The 27,760-nt window shown below is 33.7% G+C and overlaps 1 protein-coding gene and 1 non-coding gene across 4 annotated transcripts in view; one reads left to right on the forward strand and one right to left on the reverse strand.

Annotated features, from left to right (window-relative positions):
* The window catches only part of LOC128997336 (protein MTSS 2), a 137,518-nt gene that overhangs the window by 87,546 nt on the left and 22,212 nt on the right, over positions 1–27,760 (forward strand). For all 3 annotated transcript variants that reach the window (XM_054422970.1, XM_054422971.1, XM_054422972.1), the window contains exons 4-5: positions 5,545–5,629; positions 25,112–25,203. In XM_054422970.1, coding sequence (XP_054278945.1) covers positions 5,545–5,629; positions 25,112–25,203 — 177 coding nt within the window. The remainder of the gene's footprint in view (positions 1–5,544; positions 5,630–25,111; positions 25,204–27,760) is intronic.
* Trnar-ucu (transfer RNA arginine (anticodon UCU)) lies at positions 18,994–19,066 on the reverse strand. The gene has a single exon. It is a non-coding gene; the product is annotated as a tRNA-Arg (tRNA).

Raw genomic sequence — 27,760 nt, forward strand, 5'->3', positions numbered from 1 at the left:
CGTGACCAGCGTACACGATGCCACACACACACATGTACATCGTACACTGCACGTGTACAACAACCAGGGTACAGCTTACGTACACTCAAAAACTGCTTGGTTAGATTTGTCCTAGGAGGACCATACCTATGGATTGATTGTAGGGCCTACCATAGACTAAAAAGTAGACTCATGTCTAGTTTTGGTAAAACTAATCGCTAGTTTTGACGACATTTTTTTTTATGTTGGTGATAATTTTATGATTCATGCTTTACTGTTTGGTTATATTACCAGGGGACTATCATCCGCATATGGAGTGAAAAAAATGAATGTATTTTGGAAAAAATTGCCAAATTTGTTAATTTCTCTCTATACTATTCACATTTTACAAAAAACAATTGTTCTCTTACCTGTAGCAGCAAACCTCGGCTAATGCTTTTTACCATAGACAAGGAACCATTATCTGTGTTTTTACATAGGGACTTCAATCAGACAAATTAAAATTCGTATAAGTAGTCTGCAGGTTAGCTGTGGTGGGGTGTTACTTTGCTTCTTGTTAGAAATATACCAATCCATCTACATACTCTACTGTTTGACCTCTGGTGTTATAAACAGTAAATCCAACACTGGACATGTTTCTCCTGAAATAAGAGACAAACATTTAGTCGACAAGAGGCCACTCATACGTTACATGGAGCAAACATCGTAATAAGCGTCAGACTTTACAATGGCATAAGTGGACTTAACATCGGACGGTACTTTGCACTCCTCTAAAGCAACGCTCTGTGAATTGGCTTTAGGGTTCATCATACACAATCGTAATTGTTTATCACTAAACGAATTGAAATGAAAGGGTGCTTAATTTTACAGTTTTACAATACCCCTCCCCCCCCACAACTATCCTGATGCTGGATTACGAATTTTTTGTAACTTCTCGAGTACAGGTGTACAGCTAGGCCTATTTATTTTGGGTTGATTACTCTTTATGTTTAAGTTTTATTTATTTTATTTTATTAATATTATGTTCAAGTTATGCTTCTTTTTAATGTGTTAAATACTTTAACTAAACTTGTTTTCGTACGTTTTTTTTTAACTTTTCATCAGAATTGTAGGCTACGTGTTGTTTTGCTTTGATTTGCAGATATTAAATCAAAATACGTTTATTAAAGTTTTAAATATATATTTTTACACTAGGCTACATACTATCTTTCATAATGTTTTTACCGTCTTGTAAGTCAACAGTAAAAGTGTAAATGTATATTTCAAGTGTACATATTAAATACATATTATTATTGTATACATTTTTCCAACGAGACTTCATAAACCAGATTTTGATGTGGCTTTGATTACATCAATTGTTCTACATATAGTCAATTGTACATATACAATTGTAGTTAATATAGTCTAAAGTTTTGTCCTGTTTCACTCTATAACCTAACACCATAGGATGTGAATGTATAACATAGTCAATCTAGTAACCAAAGTCAATGGAGGGTGTTATGGGCTACCGCAAGGTTGTACTGTTGGTCCCTTTGTATTTGCCCGTGGCGTCGCGCTGTCTGCCAGTGTAGAGTACATCGTCAGCTGTGGCGAGGACACAAATACACGTCTTTGCGCCGCGCTCTGTTGTTATATTTAGACCCGTGTGACAATTAGCGTAGGAGTTAGGGGCGAGTACAACTTGGAGCGAGTTGTGATGGACTAATTAACGGATATTAGGGGAACTGACGTAAGTTTATGTTATTTGAGGATTCAATGAGGAGTCAAACTAAGATTTTTAAGTGAGGTTGGTAAGCCCCTGTGTGGTATGGAGGTACTTTGCTCGAAATCGAGCACTGTTCTAGCACCTTCCTCTCAAGTCACTTTTGGTAGTCTTGCACAATATCGAGGCACTTTGCTTGAAATCTATCGCGGTTATAGCAACTTCCTCCCAAGAAATATGGTGTTTAAAAATAGGTACTTTGCTCAAAACCATGCTCCATTTTTGCAATGTGCTATCAACTTTAGCGTAACCCTTTCATAATCAGAGTTATAGATTTTGAATATCCAAACTAATTAATTACGAACGTACGTAGCTACGACGGGGGTATTTACGTAACGAACGTTACGTACACATCCACGTGTGATCGTATCCTATGTACCGTAACCTTCGATTGTCAAGTATTTTTGTGAAAAAGTATTAAACAGTAAAAAAACATATTTTAATTTATTTTGATGTGTATAAAATAAATTTATTGTAATAAAACAATGATAGGAGACAGTCAATAGAATGATATTTCAAAACATTTAAATTTTTCTCACCTTACACTACATAACCATTTACTACAAGACTGAATGAGGAAGCTTTCTTTATTTCAATAGATCGAAATATTATTTTGTACCTTTATATAAAGAATATACTATGCTGTAGGTCAAGTAATAGTCAGGAATAAAAAGGTAAACAGATTCCTGTGAATACTGTATTTACTATGTTACCATGGCTACGATTCCGACCAGTCATCATCAGCCTAATTGGAGACTACTTGGTTAGAAGTCTGGAAACATATTTTACATTTACCGTCTTGTATCAGGCATATATAGTGCAGATACATAGGAAAGTATTGTATTCACATAGTTGTTTGCAGTAACCCACATTAAACGAGTTGATGGTTTAGATAGGGGTTTTACATTCGTATTCAAAATGGTAAACAATACATCATGACGTATAACACATTGCGATAATTGTGCTCGATTTCGAGCAAACACTACTAACACAATCACACATGGGATGAAAGGTGTTGGTACGTCAGTTGCTCAACATTGGGTTCGCGACCCGCAACACAGTATATTAATGGTCCAAGGCTAATGGTTTTAGGAAATGGACAGATTGCTCGGAAATGGACCGCCCATCTCGTTTGCCTAACATCAACTTTTCATTTCGTCCGACCGTACCATGTCCGACGTTGCAACGCGGCTGTTGTGGCGCTGAGTCGCATTTGATGACGCGTCTTTATTTTATAATTTTGTTTTTTAGACGCCCGTTTAAAATATTTGTACATATAGTCATTAGTCTATTCATACCGACATTTTAATGATTGCATAGTTTTTTGTTGCGTTAACATTATTATTTTTGTCTGTATTCACCTTTGTTTTCCAAGTTAATACTGTCGTATTTTGTATGTCTCTGTGTATAAAAGTACAAAGTGTTAAAGCTGTACAACATTCAATTACAGTATATTGGATAATTTCTAACAATAATTGATCTTGGTAACAATACAAAGGTGAACAATGTATAACAATCGTTCTATGGAATCATGTTTATGTATTAAAAAAATAATTGAAAAACGCTCTTGAGTAGTTAATTTGAGGATTTCTTCAATTTGTTTTGATTTTCTGTTTGTATTTAGTTTTTATTTAGCCACCATGGAAGCCCATAAGACCTATGTTATTTTTATTTTTTAAATTCATTTTTGTGCTTATTTTTAATCCATTTTAATATATAAAAGGATTCTTCACATCTACAGGAAAATATATTTCTAACAGTTGCGTAGATTTGTTGTGTCATGTTTACGAGCTGAGAAAACAGGTTTTCAAGAAACATGTTTGCCTATACATAGTAAGCAATTGGCAACGATTAAAATCCCTGATATGAAAATAATTGTAGAATAAATGGTTGAGATAACAACCGTTATTAGATATGTCTGCTGATTTGAATTTCACTCTCAATATTTCTTGTAACAAACTTTTATAGGCCACTTTTCGATAGGCAATCAAAATTGAGCCAGTGTTTTCAGACTATAAAATAAATAAAAACTATGTTTTCCAAAATTAAGTTATGTTACTTCCATTCAGACTTTGAAAAATAATTTACTAAGTACAGTTGTTAGAACGACACGGTATTGTTTTGGGTGAAAATAAACTATTTTTTATTCTAAAACAGCCTACGACAATCTAATTAACAGTACTGTAATTTCAAAATTGCCTTATTTTCATTGACGAGGCGTTTCACTTCCGACAGAGGAAATGTTATAGCAGATTGAATATGCTCTAATATCACGTTTCGGAAATGGAAGTTTTTAATGCACAAGAACCCCCCCCCCCCCCCCCCCACGGCGGCTTTGTCAAACTTTTCATATCTCCAACAAGCCGATCGCCTTTTAATTTTACTTACCCTCTTAAACGTCGTAAGCTTCCGACATCCGGTGCCGGAAATCTTTTCCGTTGCTCTCTTCCCGTTCTTTGGGACGTTTTTTGTTGAATTATTTTAACTTGGTGTATTTTAAAAGAATTTGTGTTAGGCTGACAGTACTATTGGTCTTATTTCGGAAGATTTTTTTCTTGTAAATCGGTAAACTTTATATTTTTAATTTGTTTCACAGTATTACCTAATTAGATTTACAATAGTTATGATTAATTTAAACCTAAGGATGCGCCGCTACAAAAGAAAACAGCTAGATAGAAAAAAAACACATAAATGTTTGGGGAAATTGACGGAGCCGTCTCTAAAAAAATCGTAAAAAAACTTGCAAAGAAGCTTACACACCCTGTATTATAATACTACGGGATAATGCATGGATCTAACATTAGTGATATGAGTAACTAAAATGATAAGTATAAGCTACTCTGAGGTATAAGCAAACATTCCAAATACATTTTGAAGATGTGGCCAGTGAAGTACAGTAATACTGCAGTTGAATTTATCTACCTACAAAGTGAGCTGGTAATCACAGATTTTAATCGAATACGGTAACTTTTTAAATAAACCAAATTTATAGCGCAACTATGGTAAACTAATCTAGGCATTAATTGCATGTCAAGTTATGTACTGCACCAAATCCCTATGCCATATTATGTTATCTATACCTTGATAGATCGTGTGCTACATGAGAAAATCAAATTTTACCAGCTGCGCACGAATAGATCTTTCAACCATGTTCTGTTCAACAACAAATTGGCTACAGCTGATTCGGTTTTAAAAAGCCAATAGTGTTAATCCATAGAGTAATTTCAAAACTGTAGCACATATGAAATAACATATAATATGTAACGGATTAAAGAATGTCAACTCATCGGTGATATTACGTCTTTATTCGTGACTATTGTTCCATAATTCTTAAGTTTTTATATTAAACACTTGGTATTTTATTTCCATGTTGAAAGATGTAGTCAATTTAAATTGTCGTACATGAATTTAGCAATCGACAGTAAGCACTAAAACTTACTGATTCCTGTCTAATACGCAAATTTTTCAACAAAGCCAAATTGAAAGAAAAACGTGCTGTAAACTATATCATATTTTTCAGTCACTTCAATCATCATAGGGAGAAAGTTACATAAACCAAGAGAATAAATAAATCTTTACAGTAGCGCAGTTGTGAGTTGCTCCTTGAACTATGCTATTGAATTGCTTCTCATCCATATAGATGGGATGTCTACTTCAGTTACAAAATTAATTGGTAATATCACAGATGAAACAAGTGTTAATTTTTTTCTCGTAATACCCTAGGGACACTCAGTAGCGCCTTAATTGTTGCCCACGCCGCCTTGGTGTACCGATGTACTCATGTTTGTGTTTTGTTGTTGCAGGAGCTACTAAGGAGATTGGCACAGCTCTGACCAGGATCTGTCTGAGACATAAGGCGGTCGAGGCGAGAATCAAGACGTTTTCTAGGTTAGTACAGTGTTATTTAGTAGTTTAAATTATTTTATTGTGTTTTGTTGTTTTACTAGACCAAATATTGTGAACTACCATAGAATAAACATACTGTATGTATGGTACTATCGACTGTGGAGGATTTCAATGAAGTGGATGGACCTAATTTTATCTTTTCGAAAATTCACAAAATACTGTAACACCATAAGCACTTCCTGTTTAATTTATTGATCAGTATTCAATCTTACTCACTCATCCTTTTCATAAACATGTTAATCGCATTTTTTTTTTTTTTTTGTAAATAAAACTAAACCCTGGTCTTCCTGGTATATAATTCCAACCTATTGTTGGATTTAGATAGCATCATTCTGATTGATATGTCAAGGGTAAATTACATTATTGATCGTAATTGAATTCTGTCGGGATCGGACTAGTAACCTTCGAATTTGAGAGTGTGTTTTCTATTGAACTCCCTATTGAAAAAAAAATAATATGGCAGTCAACCTTTACGTATTGTTGCTGATATTTGTCACTGATTAAGTCTCTTTTAGATAAACATGCTAAGATTATTGTGTTGACCTCAACATGCATTTTTTTAAATATATTCTTTGACGAAATTGTGTTGAATGTAGACGTTAGTCATTTGTCAAAACCGAAGAACAGGCACATTTATGTTTCATCCCCCGTCCTCTTCTTTGCCGGTTTCCCACAACACAAATATTCTGAATAATATATCACTTCCGCTTCGCCGTTTCCGCGTTGAAATTTCCTTTTCTTGGCGAAATCGTAGTTTGTTCTTCGCAGTTTTCCTCGTTCAGGAAAATTCATTGGAAGTTAAGCCAGAGTTAGTTTACTAGCATTGACTATTGGCGATGAACTAAATGTACTTCGTAACTGTAGTTTGTTTTGTAATATTTTGCTGTCTGTATTGGGCGATGAAAGCAATACAACAAATGACTGAGTTAATACCGCATGTTTGTTTAATGGGCAGGGTTACGAAAGCAATTTTAGTAAATTTTCGTTATCTAACTTACGAAGATTACAGGCCTCTCGGCGTATGCAGGGATCTACTAAGCATTAGTTTAACTAAATAATTGATGTTTGAAACATAATTATCTATATTTTCTGATGACACATTTTACTAAAGTTTTAATATGTGCTGTAGGGTATTGACGTGCGATTTCGACAACTCTTTACGTACTCTAGACTAATTACCCCCCTTGTGACATCGTAGTCGTTGGTCAAAATAAACTCCAGCCAGCTAAGCATGAGGACTAACATTCATTAGGAAAGATTGAAATTCAGTCGATCGTCTGCTGTGGAAACAAATCGTTTAATGTTTGTTATAGTCGAATTAGTCGACTATTGGTTAGTCGAGTGATTTTTTGTGGTTGAAGCAGTAAGCACGTCCCTGTATGGCTAATGCAGCAGCTGTCCTATATTCCCGTGCAGTTGCAACATCGATTCGACCTATTTGCGCTCCACAGTCCCACCCAATTGTGTAGCTTAGTTGATAACTCGCTTATCCCTGTGAAAGCTCAAAGTTATTTTCTCTCGTTTGTAAAATTAAGAAAACACACTAAAAGCTCCAAGTACAAGTAACAAAGTTTGTAAATTAGAACTTAGAAACTACAATAATGCTTTAAAAGTGTTATTTCTCCGATTTCATTTCGTAATATCGATTGCAAATATTTAATTTTACTCTGTAAAAATTCAAGTGTGGCTTTCTATGTATTTTTTGTAGAACATTTTTGTATTTCTTTTAAGATCATATCTGAAAATTATTGTAAAACTGTTGTTAGTGAAAACAAACAATATGTGGCCTACATATTGTTGTACTAACAACCCTACTAACCAAACTACTGGTAAATAAACTGATAAAGGTTGCATAATTTGAAGTACATATTTGGCCAAGAAAATACTACCGTATTGGTTCTCCAACCTTTCGGTAAAAATGCCCATGGTTGGGAACCAGATGGTCAGTAGGGGATTGCCCAACTCCGCGCAGCGGTCAAATTTAATCCGAGGAAAAGTTTTATGGCCCCCGAAGGGTTCAGCCCAACTCCGCGCGGTGGTCACTTTTAGGGCCAATTCCAACTCCGCGCGGTGGCCACGGGCTTACCCCAACTCCGCGCGGTGGTCAGAAATCTGTCAAAACCGACTGCCCAACTCCGCGCAGTGGTCACTTCGGGTCCCTCGCGGCACATGCCCAACTCCGCGCAGTGGTCAATTTTGGCTCTCACAGCCCTGACGGCTGAGAGTTTGTGCTCTAAGTTTGAAATTATGATATATTTTCATCATTTATAAGAAAGAGAAAGTAAAAAGGTATATGCCTACCCAAAACAGGAGACGAAGCTTAAAAACCACTAATATAAGAAGTTTTAAAAAGCCCGTGAGAAAGAGTGACTGTAAATTTATATGTTCTGCAACCTCAGGGTTTAGGGTTAGTGCTTGGAACTCTCTTTAATTTCCAATTTCCTTGCTAATCTTTTAATTTGAAACTTTTTTTTATAATAAAGTTAGCCTTTGATTTTTTTTTTACTAAATAATTTTATATCGAATTTGGATAAGATTGTTCTAAAACAAAAGTCTTTACTTGAATCAAGATTTTAGGCTATATAAATTTTAACAGCTATGAGGCTACTCGATCCACCTCAGAAGTAGGCTAATGTTCTCAAATTGTCCAACACCTAAATAGGATAGTCTGTAATAATAAGATGGAGATTACCAAGTTTCTTCCAAGTTTCCACATTTCTTCTTGTTTAAATTCTTTGAAATAATTAGACTATTTTGGTTTAGCTTTTCACTTTTTACTAGAAAATATTATAATATAAAAATCACACAAATTTGTTTAAACTCTCACCCAGGCTAGTTCATGGTAGAAGAAGGAGGAAATTCAGTTGTTACCTAACACATGTTTTTCAGCAACAATGTATTCAGGTCTTCTATATCTTGAAGTTCACTGTTCACTTTTATAATCCACTTGCTAGGGGGGTTCCCGTGTGCATTTTATGTATAGAAAAACACACTGAGGGATCATGTAGGTACTATGTGGGTTATCATTTTTCACGTGGGTGCCAGCTTGGCAGAGTGGGCATAACCTCAGAATCCACAATTTTAAAAATGGCGGCGGCATTTATTACATGAAACTCATCGGGAGCTTATATCTCGAAAACGGTAATATATAGCGAGTTACTTTTATTACAATAAATGTTGCTTACACAATGAGGAACAACTTTTGTATTTACAAAAATGCCCTAAATATAACTATTTAGGAGTAGTTGAGCAATTTATGCTAATGTAACCTATAAAGTTTTACTCTGTTTGACAAAAACATTCTAATATCTAAAAAAAAAAAATAACTGTTCTTTTTAATTTGGCACATAGCACTAATTTCTCTTTACATCCAAGGTCTAAATACCCCCGCCACAGCAAACCTGCAGAATTAGCAAACATTTACCTGGCTGCATTTCTACTAAAATATTTAAATTGTCATATTTAACCTAAAAATTGTATCTCTGTTGCCAAAAAATCTAATAATTATAAAAAAGCTGTTATTTTGTAATGTGATACAAAGCAATAATTTTTCTTCTCATTTAAGGTAAAATACCTGCAAAAAGCATTCGAGAAGCTTCTGACAGATATATAAGTTATTAAAATGATACAAAATATTTTTAAACTTTATTTTTTGTTATTACATGACGCATACAAATTTTAAAATAAATATAAACCTTTCTATATAAGGATTTTTTATTATTACAAGTAATAATAAATCTACGGATGTAACAGAAATTATTGTTATAATTCATAACATTTATTATTAAAACGGTGATGGAGCGGGAACGGGACCGGCGGCAAAGTTGGTGCATCGGCCAAGCATTGACGTCTCGTTAACACAACCTGTACCTTGACATTGGTGGTAGGCTGCTTCGGACTGATTGTATTGATATTGAACTAGTTTCGTGGATCATTAAATTTGAGCGCAGTTATTGGATCTAAATTTTAAGCCTTTTAGGTTAAGAGGAATATCTGTTCTCTTTTATAGTCATCAGAAAATGAAACTGTTCACAATATACTTGTGTGCATTGCGGCAGTCAACTATAGGAACACTTCTACATTTAAAAAAGGACTACACGGTATGCCAGCTAGTTTCGTACACATGTGCAGCTTTGATTGGGACAGGTTTTGCAGTTGCAGCCGTCTAATAGATCACTTGGGCAAAGCTGGAAATCAAATTTTGACCAAAAACCAACAAATAAGAGTAACCACCATCACTGTATCCAAATTTTAAAGGATTGAGTTGAAAAACGTGTTCTTCCAGGCAAATGGATTTGGATGTATGTACAATAAATAGCACGTAAGGTATGCTGTCTAGTAGCTCTACTAGACAGAATTTCTTCACGAGCAACGGATGCAGTTCTTTAAGAGTATTCGTTGTACAGTGACAGTACAACAGACTCCAGTACAGTGACAGTGATCCAGTGTCTTAGATCATTCATAGTTAGATCATTCATAGCTTCACACTGACGATCCTTTTTTTAATGTGAACTAAATACTTCTCAGTGTTTTTCAAACTTTTTCTATCCCTTCCTCCCAATCTTTTCCAAAGTCCATTAGCAAAGTACTTGGATTACATTTTAGGGTAGCACGCTTTGTTCCAAATTTGCTGGCAAAGTCACAGCCAGTTAAAATATGGAGTGTTGGGAGAACTGAGCAAAGGTTACTTCCAAGCCTGTTTGCTATAATGTGAACTAGTACATATCATGAAGTTCTGACTGAACCAAGTCGCATCCACAATTCCTGCAAACCTTCCGAAAAGAATCCATTCATAAAATGTAAAGCCAACATTACGACATCCTGTATCCGAAGACAAAACTACGACTTAATTTGATAACTCGAGCAAAAATGATCCAATTTTAATTAAATTTATCACAAACGTGTAAACCTTTGTTTTCAGATGAGTTTGGACTATTAAACCAGCACGATCGGACTATGGGAACGGGGGTTTATAGGGAGTTTTATGGGGTAAAAATACATTTTTCCGATTTTCGAGCCTAAAAACACGAAATTTTATAATGAACCAAACCATTTTGTAGAGCTCAAAAAAGAAATAATTTTGTATATTAAAGCGTTTTTGTATGCCCAAAAGTTACGGAGATAATAAAAAAAATTAAATTTTAAATTCCCATGTTATTCTTATAGAGAATAAATAAACTGTTTTAGTTTCCTTGTTTATGGATATATTATAATCAAATTATTTGAAAATGTTGTTTCATTCATACTAAGCTATCAACATTTCAATAAAAATATAAAAAAAAACGGCAAGGAGCCACTTAATACAACGAATTGCCATGGCCATACAGAAAGGAAATGCCGCCAGCATAATTGGTTCCACACCCACAAACGACGACCTTTCATCAATATTTTATTTGTAAAATAATGTAAGAATTAAATTTTGTCTAAAAAAAACACCTCAATACCTTTCCTGAAGCAGCAAACTTAAGTACTCATTACAAATCAATGTCATTTAAATAGGAAATCACTCTGTCAATTTTAATATTTTAGAAGAAATGCAGCCAGATAAATGTTTGCTTAGTCTGCAGTTTTGCTGCGGCGGGGGTATTTAGACCTTAGATCATAGATAAAAGGAGTATAGACATACTCCTTAATGCCTATTTATCTATACTATCCTATACTATACTATATCTATACTATCCTCTATACTCCTTTTATCTATGCTTAGATGTAAAGAGCAATTACTGCTATGTGCCAAGTTAAAAAGAACAGTTTTTTTTAAGATATTAGAATTTTTTGTCAAACAGAGTAAAAATTTATAGGTTAAATTAGCATAAATTGCTCAACTACTCCTAAATAGTTATATTTAGGGCATTTTCGTAAATACAAAAGTTGTTCCTCATTGTGTAAGCAACATTTATTGTAATAAAAGTAACTCGCTATATATTACCGTTTTCGAGATATAAGCTCCCGATGAGTTTCATGTAATAAATGCCACCGCCATTTTTAAAATGGCGGATTCTGAGGTTATGCCCACTCTGCCAAGCTGGCACCCACGTGAAAAATTATAACCCACATAGTACCTACATGATCCCTTAGGGTGTTTTTCTATACATAAAATGCACACGGGAACCCCCCTAGCAAGTGGATTATTTAGTCACTCAGGCCAATTAATAGTATATGAAATTTAATTTGGGTAAATTACTTTTTGAGATTTTGTTTAATTATATATATATTTATTTTTACTTTAGCTCGTGTTTGAAATAGATTGTAAACATAGTATATTTTAAATAGGCTTTTAGGCTTAATTGACTGGTAATAGGCTATTTATATATTATTTAATCATACAAAAATTTATGAACTGTTGCTGTTCCAAAGTCTACAATACTCAATCATTCATATTAGCACTGGGTTTATGAGCTTGCTGATAAACTTGAGTACCAAATTCAAAAATGTTAGTCTTGTAAACAACCACAGATTGCTTCAACAAATTGGCTGTAATCTCTGTTTCATAAAACAGTTAGCTATACACCTCAAATTGGGGGAAAAATTGGCTGAAATTGGTTTACGAGCATATTTCTTTTACATCTTATTAAAATTGGCGAATTTTACGTCTATGAAGAGGGTTTTCATTGAATCTAAACCCAGGCCAACGTTTTAGCGAATTTCCCATATATAGGGAATAAGCTATTACCGTAGGTCTCATGGTAAGACCTGGATTCACTGATTAAATTTTTCGTTTTTATTTCCCAAAGGCCGAAAACACCATCCGTTCAAATTCATATATATATATATATATATATATATATATATATATATATATATATATATATACCGGTATATATATTTTATGTGTATATATGTAAGTCTGTTAGCACGATAACTCGAGCAAAATGATCTGATTTTGATTAAATTTGGTGTGAACGTGTAAACCGTTTATTCGAACGAGTTCACAAACCAGCACGATTGAACCATGTGAACGGGGGCTTATGTATATATTATGAAAGTATAACGTTTTGAAATTTCTTTTGAAACCACTTTGTAAAGCTTAAAAACAAATAATTCAGTATATCGAAGCGTAAAAGCGCCAGAATAGTTACAGAAAAAATGCCAAAGAATTCTTATTTTTAAATTCTCATGTTATTCTTATGGAGAAAGAGTAAACTGTTGTAAAATCCTGTAAAAGGAACATATTTTGATTAAATTGTCAAATGCATTTATTTTACACTTAACTATTGACATTTCGCACTTTTTACCCTGTCTCAAACACTTTTTGATGGGTCTGTAATTAACGGGTAACCTTAATATTACAAGTGGCCACCGCGCGGAGTTGGAATTGGCCCTAAAAGTGACCACCGCGCGGAGTTGGGCTGAACCCTTCGGGGGCCATAAAACTTTTCCTCGGATTAAATTTGACCACTGCGCGGAGTTGGGCAATCCCCGTGGCCACTTGTAATATTAAGGTTACCCGTTAATTACAGACCCATCAAAAAGTGTTTGAGACAGGGTAAAAAGTGCGAAATGTCAATAGTTAAGTGTAAAATAAATGCATTTGACAATTTAATCAAAATATGTTCCTTTTACAGGATTTTACAACAGTTTACTCTTTCTCCATAAGAATAACATGAGAATTTAAAAATAAGAATTCTTTGGCATTTTTTCTGTAACTATTCTGGCGCTTTTACGCTTCGATATACTGAATTATTTGTTTTTAAGCTTTACAAAGTGGTTTCAAAAGAAATTTCAAAACGTTATACTTTCATAATATATACATAAGCCCCCGTTCACATGGTTCAATCGTGCTGGTTTGTGAACTCGTTCGAATAAACGGTTTACACGTTCACACCAAATTTAATCAAAATCAGATCATTTTGCTCGAGTTATCGTGCTAACAGACTTACATATATACACATAAAATATATATACCGGTATATATATATATATATATATATATATATATATATATATATATATATATATATATATATATATATATGAATTTGAACGGATGGTGTTTTCGGCCTTTGGGAAATAAAAACGAAAAATTTAATCAGTGAATCCAGGTCTTACCATGAGACCTACGGTAATAGCTTATTCCCTATATATGGGAAATTCGCTAAAACGTTGGCCTGGGTTTAGATTCAATGAAAACCCTCTTCATAGACGTAAAATTCGCCAATTTTAATAAGATGTAAAAGAAATATGCTCGTAAACCAATTTCAGCCAATTTTTCCCCCAATTTGAGGTGTATAGCTAACTGTTTTATGAAACAGAGATTACAGCCAATTTGTTGAAGCAATCTGTGGTTGTTTACAAGACTAACATTTTTGAATTTGGTACTCAAGTTTATCAGCAAGCTCATAAACCCAGTGCTAATATGAATGATTGAGTATTGTAGACTTTGGAACAGCAACAGTTCATAAATTTTTGTATGATTAAATAATATATAAATAGCCTATTACCAGTCAATTAAGCCTAAAAGCCTATTTAAAATATACTATGTTTACAATCTATTTCAAACACGAGCTAAAGTAAAAATAAATATATATATAATTAAACAAAATCTCAAAAAGTAATTTACCCAAATTAAATTTCATATACTATTAATTGGCCTGAGTGACTAAATAATCCACTTGCTAGGGGGGTTCCCGTGTGCATTTTATGTATAGAAAAACACCCTAAGGGATCATGTAGGTACTATGTGGGTTATAATTTTTCACGTGGGTGCCAGCTTGGCAGAGTGGGCATAACCTCAGAATCCGCCATTTTAAAAATGGCGGTGGCATTTATTACATGAAACTCATCGGGAGCTTATATCTCGAAAACGGTAATATATAGCGAGTTACTTTTATTACAATAAATGTTGCTTACACAATGAGGAACAACTTTTGTATTTACGAAAATGCCCTAAATATAACTATTTAGGAGTAGTTGAGCAATTTATGCTAATTTAACCTATAAATTTTTACTCTGTTTGACAAAAAATTCTAATATCTTAAAAAAAACTGTTCTTTTTAACTTGGCACATAGCAGTAATTGCTCTTTACATCTAAGCATAGATAAAAGGAGTATAGAGGATAGTATAGATATAGTATAGTATAGGATAGTATAGATAAATAGGCATTAAGGAGTATGTCTATACTCCTTTTATCTATGATCTAAGGTCTAAATACCCCCGCCGCAGCAAAACTGCAGACTAAGCAAACATTTATCTGGCTGCATTTCTTCTAAAATATTAAAATTGACAGAGTGATTTCCTATTTAAATGACATTGATTTGTAATGAGTACTTAAGTTTGCTGCTTCAGGAAAGGTATTGAGGTGTTTTTTTTAGACAAAATTTAATTCTTACATTATTTTACAAATAAAATATTGATGAAAGGTCGTCGTTTGTGGGTGTGGAACCAATTATGCTGGCGGCATTTCCTTTCTGTATGGCCATGGCAATTCGTTGTATTAAGTGGCTCCTTGCCGTTTTTTTTTATATTTTTATTGAAATGTTGATAGCTTAGTATGAATGAAACAACATTTTCAAATAATTTGATTATAATATATCCATAAACAAGGAAACTAAAACAGTTTATTTATTCTCTATAAGAATAACATGGGAATTTAAAATTTAATTTTTTTTATTATCTCCGTAACTTTTGGGCATACAAAAACGCTTTAATATACAAAATTATTTCTTTTTTGAGCTCTACAAAATGGTTTGGTTCATTATAAAATTTCGTGTTTTTAGGCTCGAAAATCGGAAAAATGTATTTTTACCCCATAAAACTCCCTATAAACCCCCGTTCCCATAGTCCGATCGTGCTGGTTTAATAGTCCAAACTCATCTGAAAACAAAGGTTTACACGTTTGTGATAAATTTAATTAAAATTGGATCATTTTTGCTCGAGTTATCAAATTAAGTCGTAGTTTTGTCTTCGGATACAGGATGTCGTAATGTTGGCTTTACATTTTATGAATGGATTCTTTTCGGAAGGTTTGCAGGAATTGTGGATGCGACTTGGTTCAGTCAGAACTTCATGATATGTACTAGTTCACATTATAGCAAACAGGCTTGGAAGTAACCTTTGCTCAGTTCTCCCAACACTCCATATTTTAACTGGCTGTGACTTTGCCAGCAAATTTGGAACAAAGCGTGCTACCCTAAAATGTAATCCAAGTACTTTGCTAATGGACTTTGGAAAAGATTGGGAGGAAGGGATAGAAAAAGTTTGAAAAACACTGAGAAGTATTTAGTTCACATTAAAAAAAGGATCGTCAGTGTGAAGCTATGAATGATCTAACTATGAATGATCTAAGACACTGGATCACTGTCACTGTACTGGAGTCTGTTGTACTGTCACTGTACAACGAATACTCTTAAAGAACTGCATCCGTTGCTCGTGAAGAAATTCTGTCTAGTAGAGCTACTAGACAGCATACCTTACGTGCTATTTATTGTACATACATCCAAATCCATTTGCCTGGAAGAACACGTTTTTCAACTCAATCCTTTAAAATTTGGATACAGTGATGGTGGTTACTCTTATTTGTTGGTTTTTGGTCAAAATTTGATTTCCAGCTTTGCCCAAGTGATCTATTAGACGGCTGCAACTGCAAAACCTGTCCCAATCAAAGCTGCACATGTGTACGAAACTAGCTGGCATACCGTGTAGTCCTTTTTTAAATGTAGAAGTGTTCCTATAGTTGACTGCCGCAATGCACACAAGTATATTGTGAACAGTTTCATTTTCTGATGACTATAAAAGAGAACAGATATTCCTCTTAACCTAAAAGGCTTAAAATTTAGATCCAATAACTGCGCTCAAATTTAATGATCCACGAAACTAGTTCAATATCAATACAATCAGTCCGAAGCAGCCTACCACCAATGTCAAGGTACAGGTTGTGTTAACGAGACGTCAATGCTTGGCCGATGCACCAACTTTGCCGCCGGTCCCGTTCCCGCTCCATCACCGTTTTAATAATAAATGTTATGAATTATAACAATAATTTCTGTTACATCCGTAGATTTATTATTACTTGTAATAATAAAAAATCCTTATATAGAAAGGTTTATATTTATTTTAAAATTTGTATGCGTCATGTAATAACAAAAAATAAAGTTTAAAAATATTTTGTATCATTTTAATAACTTATATATCTGTCAGAAGCTTCTCGAATGCTTTTTGCAGGTATTTTACCTTAAATGAGAAGAAAAATTATTGCTTTGTATCACATTACAAAATAACAGCTTTTTTATAATTATTAGATTTTTTGGCAACAGAGATACAATTTTTAGGTTAAATATGACAATTTAAATATTTTAGTAGAAATGCAGCCAGGTAAATGTTTGCTAATTCTGCAGGTTTGCTGTGGCGGGGGTATTTAGACCTTGGATGTAAAGAGAAATTAGTGCTATGTGCCAAATTAAAAAGAACAGTTATTTTTTTTTTTTAGATATTAGAATGTTTTTGTCAAACAGAGTAAAACTTTATAGGTTACATTAGCATAAATTGCTCAACTACTCCTAAATAGTTATATTTAGGGCATTTTTGTAAATACAAAAGTTGTTCCTCATTGTGTAAGCAACATTTATTGTAATAAAAGTAACTCGCTATATATTACCGTTTTCGAGATATAAGCTCCCGATGAGTTTCATGTAATAAATGCCGCCGCCATTTTTAAAATTGTGGATTCTGAGGTTATGCCCACTCTGCCAAGCTGGCACCCACGTGAAAAATGATAACCCACATAGTACCTACATGATCCCTCAGTGTGTTTTTCTATACATAAAATGCACACGGGAACCCCCCTAGCAAGTGGATTATAAAAGTGAACAGTGAACTTCAAGATATAGAAGACCTGAATACATTGTTGCTGAAAAACATGTGTTAGGTAACAACTGAATTTCCTCCTTCTTCTACCATGAACTAGCCTGGGTGAGAGTTTAAACAAATTTGTGTGATTTTTATATTATAATATTTTCTAGTAAAAAGTGAAAAGCTAAACCAAAATAGTCTAATTATTTCAAAGAATTTAAACAAGAAGAAATGTGGAAACTTGGAAGAAACTTGGTAATCTCCATCTTATTATTACAGACTATCCTATTTAGGTGTTGGACAATTTGAGAACATTAGCCTACTTCTGAGGTGGATCGAGTAGCCTCATAGCTGTTAAAATTTATATAGCCTAAAATCTTGATTCAAGTAAAGACTTTTGTTTTAGAACAATCTTATCCAAATTCGATATAAAATTATTTAGTAAAAAAAAAATCAAAGGCTAACTTTATTATAAAAAAAAGTTTCAAATTAAAAGATTAGCAAGGAAATTGGAAATTAAAGAGAGTTCCAAGCACTAACCCTAAACCCTGAGGTTGCAGAACATATAAATTTACAGTCACTCTTTCTCACGGGCTTTTTAAAACTTCTTATATTAGTGGTTTTTAAGCTTCGTCTCCTGTTTTGGGTAGGCATATACCTTTTTACTTTCTCTTTCTTATAAATGATGAAAATATATCATAATTTCAAACTTAGAGCACAAACTCTCAGCCGTCAGGGCTGTGAGAGCCAAAATTGACCACTGCGCGGAGTTGGGCATGTGCCGCGAGGGACCCGAAGTGACCACTGCGCGGAGTTGGGCAGTCGGTTTTGACAGATTTCTGACCACCGCGCGGAGTTGGGGTAAGCCCGGTCAGTAGGCCTAGGAGGCTTGCTTTATCCATTCCAAGGTCACTCATTGTCTGTACCAACTATCCCTAATCGTCAGTTTGGAGGCCGAGCTTTGCCCAGTGAAGGTCACGTTGTGGTTTATGCTTGCACAAGTAAACTACCTTACATTTGCTAAAGTTATTTCATTTTAGTCTTGTTTGTTTGTGCTCCAGTTGTTTGGAGTTTGATTCTTATTTCGTTAATTGAATGAAAGCACTGTAACTTGTATATTTGTCAAAAAAATTGATGGTCGCTGGTTCGATCCAAAGCAGAGCCGATTCAAAACCCAGATAGCCTAGGACCAGATATTGGGCTATAAATTATTTAACATAAATTAAATCTCGACGCTATCGGAAGTGAGGGCGATTAGGACACTTGAGGAAATACGACATAAAATAAATTCAAATGAGTTATTTACGATTATTACATAAACATAATGCTTATTCAACTAAGTGTAGACCAATTTATAAGATTTGTGCAAACACGGTGTGCAAAAGGTGCAAGACACATTCTTTTGCTAGACAAGAGAGTAAGATTAGGTAACTATAATAAGTAATAAAATATTCATAAAATTCATGCAATACAGTTTTTAAAACGTCCAAACAACAAAATATCGTGTTACCGATAAATTGTGTTGAGTTTGTGAAAGTTTTGTGTGGTAAAAAGTATGCATCCCTTGTGGGGATCGAACCCACGACCTTTGGATTAGAAGTCCAACGCGCTATCCTCTGCGCCAAAGGGACGTTGCACTGCCGATGCCGTCTGAGTCTACTCGACACAAATACGCGTCCATTGCACGCTATAAGCATTTATTGATTACGCATTTCTTTATTCTTCCGTTTACTCTGTTATTTCAGTGTCATTTTAGTAATGTGATAGGCTTTTGTTATTTTATTTTTGTGCTTTACTCATGGGTTCAATCAAACTTGTATTTTGCTTTCGAAAATTCATCAAATCTGCATTAGCTTGATAATATTGTTTAATGTGATAGTATATTTTTGGTTTTGTGTGACTCATAACTGCTTCTGAGTGCTTAATTCCTTATGTTTTAATCGTAGAAATATTGGTTAACAATTATAATAATTGGTGCGATGTATTTTTCATCTTGGTTTGCCTTGTTTGATTCTTTTGTAAATGCCAATGGAAGATAATTTAATTATATATGTTTGCCGATTTAATGAAAGTGATTTATTCTACAAATAGTAGGCTACTGCAACTCAAATTCTTTAAGTTACTCAAACTCAACCTATTTATAATTTTCTTTTCATTATATTTAAATAGCTAAGCATAAGTATATCTGCTCCTTTTTCTGTTATTTTTGTAGTTTTGTCGAAAATGAAACTAATAAATATTTAATCAATCAATTTAATCCCTGGTGATGCTTTTATCTAAATGAATCATGTAGCGTTGTAGTCCATTTTATTAATATTTTACAGAGTTAATTTTTTTTAATAATTATTGTTTTTGATGTAGTTATTATATTATCGTTCTCATTACAACTTGAATCATTCACTTTTCAAGTCCTTTACGTGGAATTAAAATATATAATGGAATAGACAACAAATTAAATTAAGTAAATTAAACATTAGATAAAATAATATAAATACTAATAGATACGTAAACTAATTTCCCTACCCACACTAATTTTGGTAAAACATTCTTGGGTGTAGGTAGAATTATTTGTATACTAAAACTAATTTATCACCCTATTCGTAATTACTCCACATGGTTTAGAGGGGCTTATAATGATCCTTAAGGACTAGATTGTGAGACATGCTGTATATAGAAACCGGCTGATATTCCTGGCTATAGAATCTCAACAGTAGACGGCTTGCTCGTTATTCAATCAAAATGTGGGAACGTTGTATGTGGTGTTGAAAGCTGAGCGTTATGTAGTGTGACATAATGTACACATTGACAGCGGGCTTGTGAGATGTCTAGGTTGGCTGCTCATTACATCGCACCGTTTAAACTGTCGAGTTTATTATATTATTTAACGTTGACTATAGATAGTAGTCATTATCATACAGTAGACGTTTGGTTTCCATGTTAAAGTGGTTTGTATCCACCATCTCGATGGTATCCACAGATAAGGGATGTCTCTAAGTTAGGGCGGGCATTAATTGCGCCAACTGACCTGAGTCAGGCAGTCGGGTTCGGGTATTCCTGAATTGCGCCAATTACTCCAAAGAACCACCCGATAAGTTCATTTAACAGGGTCGCAAGTGGTGGTCCTCTTTGACTGTTAGGTTAGGTTAGGTTAGGATGACTATCTCGAGCCGGCCTCATTTTCGGCCCTAGGTACGAAATATACTATTTCTCTAGATGTGTAAACCTTCAGCTTTATATTTTATCCGAACCACTGTACCACCGCATTATGTGAACGTGCGTAAGGTCTGTTCAGGACCATAATTGTGTGCAATTGGTTGTCGACCGGACTTGAACCCAGTACTCCTGTTCATAAGCCCTGTTAACCTCAATACTTGGGCACCACAATGTATGGTGTATAAACCACTTGTAATTGCAGTAGTAGTCCCGGACACCTCAGTTCAGTAGATAAATCTCTAATTAACTACTCGGGAAGGCAACGGCTGGCGCCGGTGTTCCATGTTTAATACGCATGCGCATGTAAATCAGAGCGAGAACTAAGTTATGTGGGCCACCATGCTTATGTGGTGTGACCATCGATATATAACTACTACAGTAGTACTACAGTAGTAGTTATATATCGATGGGTGTGACTGGTGTGTGTTGCGTTGACCAACTATGAATGGGCTACCTGTTTATTGACTTGCTATATGGCTGGCCTACAGTAGTGTGATTCTAGTGTTTTGTAATTTAAATTAGCAACTAGACTGTCTACTGTTCTACGATAAGTGAAATCATTGACTATATATGTATAGTGTATATAGAAATGACGAAATGCACGTTTTGCGGGCGTTTTTTCTTACATATGAGGTGAAAAGAAACCAAGGAACCTGAAACATAAGTTTGGAACATAACTCGTTTCTAACTTTCGGGATACAAATCGTTTATGGAAAATGTTCCCAAATTATCCTTTACCTTACAATTTTTAACAATATAATTTCAACGAAGAATAGTTCTAGCAGATTTTCTGCAGACATTTTATGTGTATAGTCATGGGATCACCGATGACGCGACTCGAACAGAACAGTCACAGATGAAGTAAGTGTTTGTTTAATCAATGGTCTATTCCGGACGTAGGACACAAAAGATATTAGGGAAGAGCATCGATTTTAAAATATCGATGTTTTTCTATCGATATTCAATGTTTTTTACATCTTGGCTAGGTTACCGATCTTATTGTGACATATATGTTTTCGTCTAACATAAAAATGTGTTTGGCCATCTATCGAGATATCGATGATTTTCCCGTAACTGAACTGGAAATTTAAATGTTGGCCTTATGAAGAAATTTAATTTTTGTAATTACTGAATCCATTAAAAAGATTTATATCGAACTCGAAACCATCATGAACTGGTCTATTCAAAACTAGAGTGAGAGAGATAACTTACATTGTTGAGGCGCTCGTGCTAAATAATGCTGCAAAAACCTATTAATTTGTAATTAATTTCAGTAGCATCACTCCTGATCCATAATCAATCAAGATATTTCGTTATGCAAATGTGAAAGAGAAACTTCCAATCTAGAACGTCTGGTTAATTATCCGAGGCGGAAAGCAGACACAAAATGAAAACATTGATGCTTTCGTGACGATTTTATCGGTTCATCGATTTCACAATCGATGATCCTGTCGGTGCTCATCCCTAAAGATATAAACAAAATATCAATCTATCTGTAGACAGCAGACGCACGTCCGTGGTGGTACTGTATGATGCGTAGCCGTGGGGTGGGGGGTGGGGGCAGCGTGGCATTGTCCTTGATTGCATATCGACCAGCTGATTCCTTTATCACCCCTCTCCCCCCACTCCCTCCAACTACTTACTCTACTACTGATTAAAACCCCCGTTTTAACTTTATGACAAGGCATTCTTCTTGCCTTTGTGTACTGTGTGTTTGTAGCATATTTTATAGCATCGTATCGCTATATTGTTTTTATGTTCAAATTAAGTACTGTAGTTACTTAAATCAAGTTTTTTAGCAATGCTAAAGACAAGTTGAACCCAATTTACAAATGAGAATTAATCTAACAAAACACACAACAATTTGAGATGAATAGTACCTAAAATATAATCAGCATCTATCTGAAGAAATGTAATTTAATATTTAAACTCTCAACCATACAAGAACAAAATAATATGTAATTACAGTAGTACAGTCAATCGTTTTAAGATTTAAACACTAACAATGATTTTATTATATTTTGTAACAACAAAATTGGAATTAATATGCTAAAAGATAACAACAAAGTCTGAACAAAGCAATGTACTATTTATTATTTAGAAAATTATTGACAGTTATGTAAGACTAGAGTTTTATCAGAGGTGGGGAGATCTCTGGATGATAAATTCATTATTCAAAATTGAATTTAGTTAATTCAACCTGCTTTTGCTGTACTTTACTAATAATTACAATTCAATTACGGTACAGGAATAAGCTGTCAATTCAACATTTGTTGACGTTGACATTTAATTTAAATAAATATTTTTTTCAATAGATTTTCTCCACAAGAATACAATTGTCTGTTTTGTATGTGTTGGAAAGGAAAGAGGAAAATATTAACCTCAAAATAAAATCCATATTTCAAAAATAGCAACAAGTTTGAACTAATTGCAGTACTTTGATTACCTCATTTTCGCAATCCTGTTTGCTATTCGCACATTGGGTATGACAGGTTGGCAAATCAATTTTCAGCCCAATCAGTGCCAAATTGGTTTACCAAGTTTGGTCAGTGGTCTGTTAACCTGGTTTTGGCCTGTCCAGATGGTTTGTCAAACTATTACTCATACTTTAATAACCTGGACACAGTAATTAAAGAACCAAACAGCTACAAGTAATAAAATGTCAGATATGGGTTGCATATGGTCAAGTCTACCTCAGTCATACTTTAATTACCGGGACAGAATGGTTAAACATTCTGTGGTTACAGGTGCAGTTAATAAATTTTCAAATATATGGCTAGAATAGAGATTGCGGTTTCAATATGAATTATTGTTTGGTGTCGAGAGTTGAGTATTTAAATACCGGTAGCTGAAAGTCTCAATCATTTTTAGCTAAAATTAGAGATTATTATAAAAGCGAATGGTACCCAACCCAAATAGCACATTTTATTTCTGTTCAATACTGGTTTTGCGGGCAGAACTTATAATGCAATACCCATTTTATGAGGTTTTATTCTAAGACAGTCGTTGTGTGAATAAAACAAAAAAATAGTTATTGTTTACTTATCTGATTACTTTATTGATTTTAGATCTACACCATAAAGAGTAATTTACCTACATCAGGTTATAATAAATTATCAAAAAGTACCCTGTTTAAAATCTATTTTCATAAACTGTTTTGTCTCTTGAGGACACTTTTATGCACTGCTGCTGGGTTTTTATTGCGCCACAAAAAACATGAGGCTGCGAAATTCGCATGTACTTGCGGTGCCGCAGGTTTTATATAACTAGCACTGACAGCTGTTGCAACCCGGACTGCAGTGCATAAAAGCATTTGAACAACCCATTTGAGTCAATGTACTTATAGAATCGCAGCGGCTGCCGACTCTAGGTGCATAAAAGGGGCCTTACATTCAACTGAACGATCAGCTGTTAAATTACAATTCACATTTAAACCTTTACAAAAGAAAGTTGATCAGCATAACCTTTGAAAGTGGACTTGGAAATAAATCAAATGCAAGAGGGGTGAATCCCTAAAGGAAATAATGTTTTTAGTTAAGGCTGTGATGTAACAGAGAAAACCATCATTGTATTTAGTATATAGAATTGAACCACTGTTAAACTAATATACCATCCCATTACAAAGCTACCTGCTACAACTACAAATTATCTGAAAATACATAAGTAGATCTAAATAAATTTGACAATTTCCTAAAAAAAAAATATATACATAGTTTATATTTCACAATGTATAAGTTTTATTTTATGAAATAAATGTTTTTAAATATTCCATAACCAAAAGTTACTTGTGTTTGATATATACTTTTGCAAGTAGGCCTATTATATTTTCCCCTTAATTTCTTAAAATAATGTTACATTATGATGTTATAAAAGGTTTTCTTAAATATTTTACTTATATTTGTGACAGATTAGTAAAAAAATGATGTTTATTAAATAAATACACCAAAACAAAATCAAGTACTTTTACATCATATGTGATATTGCTTGTGTAGAAACTTTTGAATTTGACCCAGTTTTTGCAAGTGGCATCACAACTGTTTACCATATTTGCAGCATAAAACTACTGTATATTTCAGTTTCAGAATGTTTTAGCATAAATTTAAAAAGATTACTTTGAGCAACTCATATTTCATATTTATTTGAATTTTGTAATCAGCATGGATAAGAATAATCTAACAGATGTGAATAACTGTAAGCAGATTTTCCACTGATGAAATTTTGTCAATTTTCTCAAAACTCAATTCTGATTGATTGATTGATTTCTACTTTGATTATTGATTAGACAATTAATTGTCAGCATCCTAAAGTCAATGCTTCTTTCTATGTTTTTTCCCTATTATATAATTTATTTTTGAAGATTTAAGTCTTATGTTAGCTTCTTAAACCAAGAAATATTGATCATTAAAGCCATAATTTGTGTATGTTTAGTTAAAATTTAAATCTATATTGTTTTTTTGTTACAGTGCAATAATGGACTGTCTGGTAGTTCCCCTACAAGAGAAAATAGAAGACTGGAAGAAAGCTGTGATTAACCTAGACAAGGAGCATGCCAAAGGTAAGGGTTTTGGTTTTTGGATCTTGTACACAAGGCAGGAAGTAAAACAGCTGATTCATACAAAGCACATTCCACTTACCATGATTAATGTCAATCAACCCCAATCTCAAGTGTAATTCCATAGAATAGAGCATTCAAACCCCTTGCTTAAACTCATTTGATACTTTTAATCAAAGTCCAAGATCCAACGCTTAGCTCTCAAAGCCTGTCATAAAAATGTGGACCAGTTGGAGAATATTAAGCGACAAGGGTGATGTCACTTGATTAAAATTCCTTGGTAAAGCTGTAAGATCCCTTAGGGGTGGTTATGTCTGTGTGGGGTGGGAGGACTTATCTGGTCTCTAGAGTCTTGTTGGAGGCTGGATTGGAGTTTTACGCTCAGTGGTTATTCTCTAAACAGGCCAATACACTGACCAAACCGGACTCAGATTCACTGGACAAGTTTCTATTGTGGGATGTTGGAATGATATTTTTTTATTTTGAAAAATATTACTGCTTGTATTGTGGTTTTCGATGACATTGGTCATGTAGCTATCGTGTAATGTTAATGATTTAATATTTTTTTACTGTTCCATTAGGAAATATATAAAAAATGACGATGCCGAAGAAACACAAACAATTTTACTTCTTACCTAGTTTAATAACATAGGTATTTAATTTGTTATGATAACTGCTGAATAAATTAGACAACTTACAATTTTATTGAACTTTACTTTGGGGGTACACAGTTCTGTACTATGATTTGAATTTTTTTATTGTTTTAAATATACTGGAAAATAATTACAAATCTACACTCACAAAATTATATCAGTCTGCTATTTTATGCTGTATCGAGACATTTCTGCCATTTTAATCATCCATATAGCAATTTATACTTATGATGCCAAATCGAATATAAGTATCGAGCAGTAAACTGGATTAGGCTTCCAAGGATTCCGCACGGATGGAAATGTATCAAAGACAGAAGGCGAGTCGTAGACAACAAGCCTTGTATATTGATTCTGTCTGATCAACCATGCACAATATCCCATTGTTTGCCAAATTGTGATGTTTCCGTTTTACTGGAATACATCTTGAGACAGGGCATATTGTTGTATGACAGTCATACTCTGATTCAGTTAAGGTTTGATTTGAAAAAAATTTAAATGTTAGGTAAATTTTGAAATAAAAAGGGATATTTTGTATTATTTTGATTTTAGTTTTGTTTGTGTTGAAAATCACCTGTTGGTGATTATTACCTCCCTTTATATGCTAGGACACAATGGTGAAGGATAGGTGTGATATTTCCATCATATGCTTACGTCACACACATTGCAAAAGCAAAATTTAATCAAATCAAAACAAATGTATATATGACAGTTACAAACAGGTGATTTTCTGTTTGCAATATGGGTGGCTTCAGTCTATGAGGGGAGTTTCACACCTATGTTTTATCCTCCACCATGCTAAGATGCTAGGACCAGAACTGTTTTACTCATTACTTCAGGCTAGTCCTAAATTGAGCATTATCACAAAGATAAAAAGTATAAAACCATGACTGGGTCAGATTTGGACTTGAGAACTCGGGAACCAAAGCCCCACACTCTATCACTAGACCAGCTCTCGTCCCAAATTTAAGATAATAGGCCTGCAGTATTATAGTTTTGAAAGTTAAAAAAATCTGAGACCAATTTAGTATTTATTTAAATCACTGAAAAAAAAACCAATTAGGACTGCTGAAAGTGTTAATAGCAATAATAGTGCACTTAAAACATTATATAATTTGTTATAATTAATTTTGGACGTCATTAAAGCTACAATAGTCGATGCTAATTGTTTATATTTGTCACACTTAAAAAAAAATATGATTCATAAAACTGAGATGAGAATTATTTTTTATTGAGATAAATCCTTGATAGGATTCGGGCCAGTTACGATATTTGTTTATGTTTATCATCCATACCGGTTTTGTTCTAATATGATAGAAACATATTTTTGGAACTTTCAGTCAACCTCCTATTTGGTTTTAAAGCTGTACTTTCCATATAGTAATATAATATAATATTGAGCAACATATTAAAAAAAATATTTGATTTACAAGTCGAGAGATTATTGTTCAAAATCCCCTTTGGTTATTTTGTTGAGTTTTACTACAGTTAAGAATACAAATTGCCTCTGGTCTTTTACCCCTTCATGGGTGGGTACTCAATCTTTCATTGGATTGTCAATGCTCTAAGCCAATTGTATTTGCATTTTAATTGAATGAATGTTCTTTTTACCTATTCTGTTCATGAGTCACAAATTTGTAAAATATTAACAATTTTGTAAATTTATCGCATAATTCATTTTGTTCCCAATAATAGTGTTGAGGCTATTTTGTGGTGTGCTTAAAAATTCACATTTAATATTGTTTTTACCCACAGTATTATGTTGAAATACAATCTTTGTGTAGGTACTGATTATTTATTTTTGCAAGAAAACATTTATAAATATATGTAAAAGCTAAATTACTAATAAAATAAGAATCAGTAGGTGACAGTTTTTATCTGTATATTTAGTAGATTTATTGTATGGATTA

The sequence above is a fragment of the Macrosteles quadrilineatus genome, unplaced genomic scaffold (genome assembly GCF_028750875.1).
Source record: "Macrosteles quadrilineatus isolate MER2022 unplaced genomic scaffold, UCM_ALF_1.0 Scaffold_6__1_contigs__length_79288215, whole genome shotgun sequence".
Classification (NCBI taxonomy): domain Eukaryota; kingdom Metazoa; phylum Arthropoda; class Insecta; order Hemiptera; family Cicadellidae; genus Macrosteles; species Macrosteles quadrilineatus.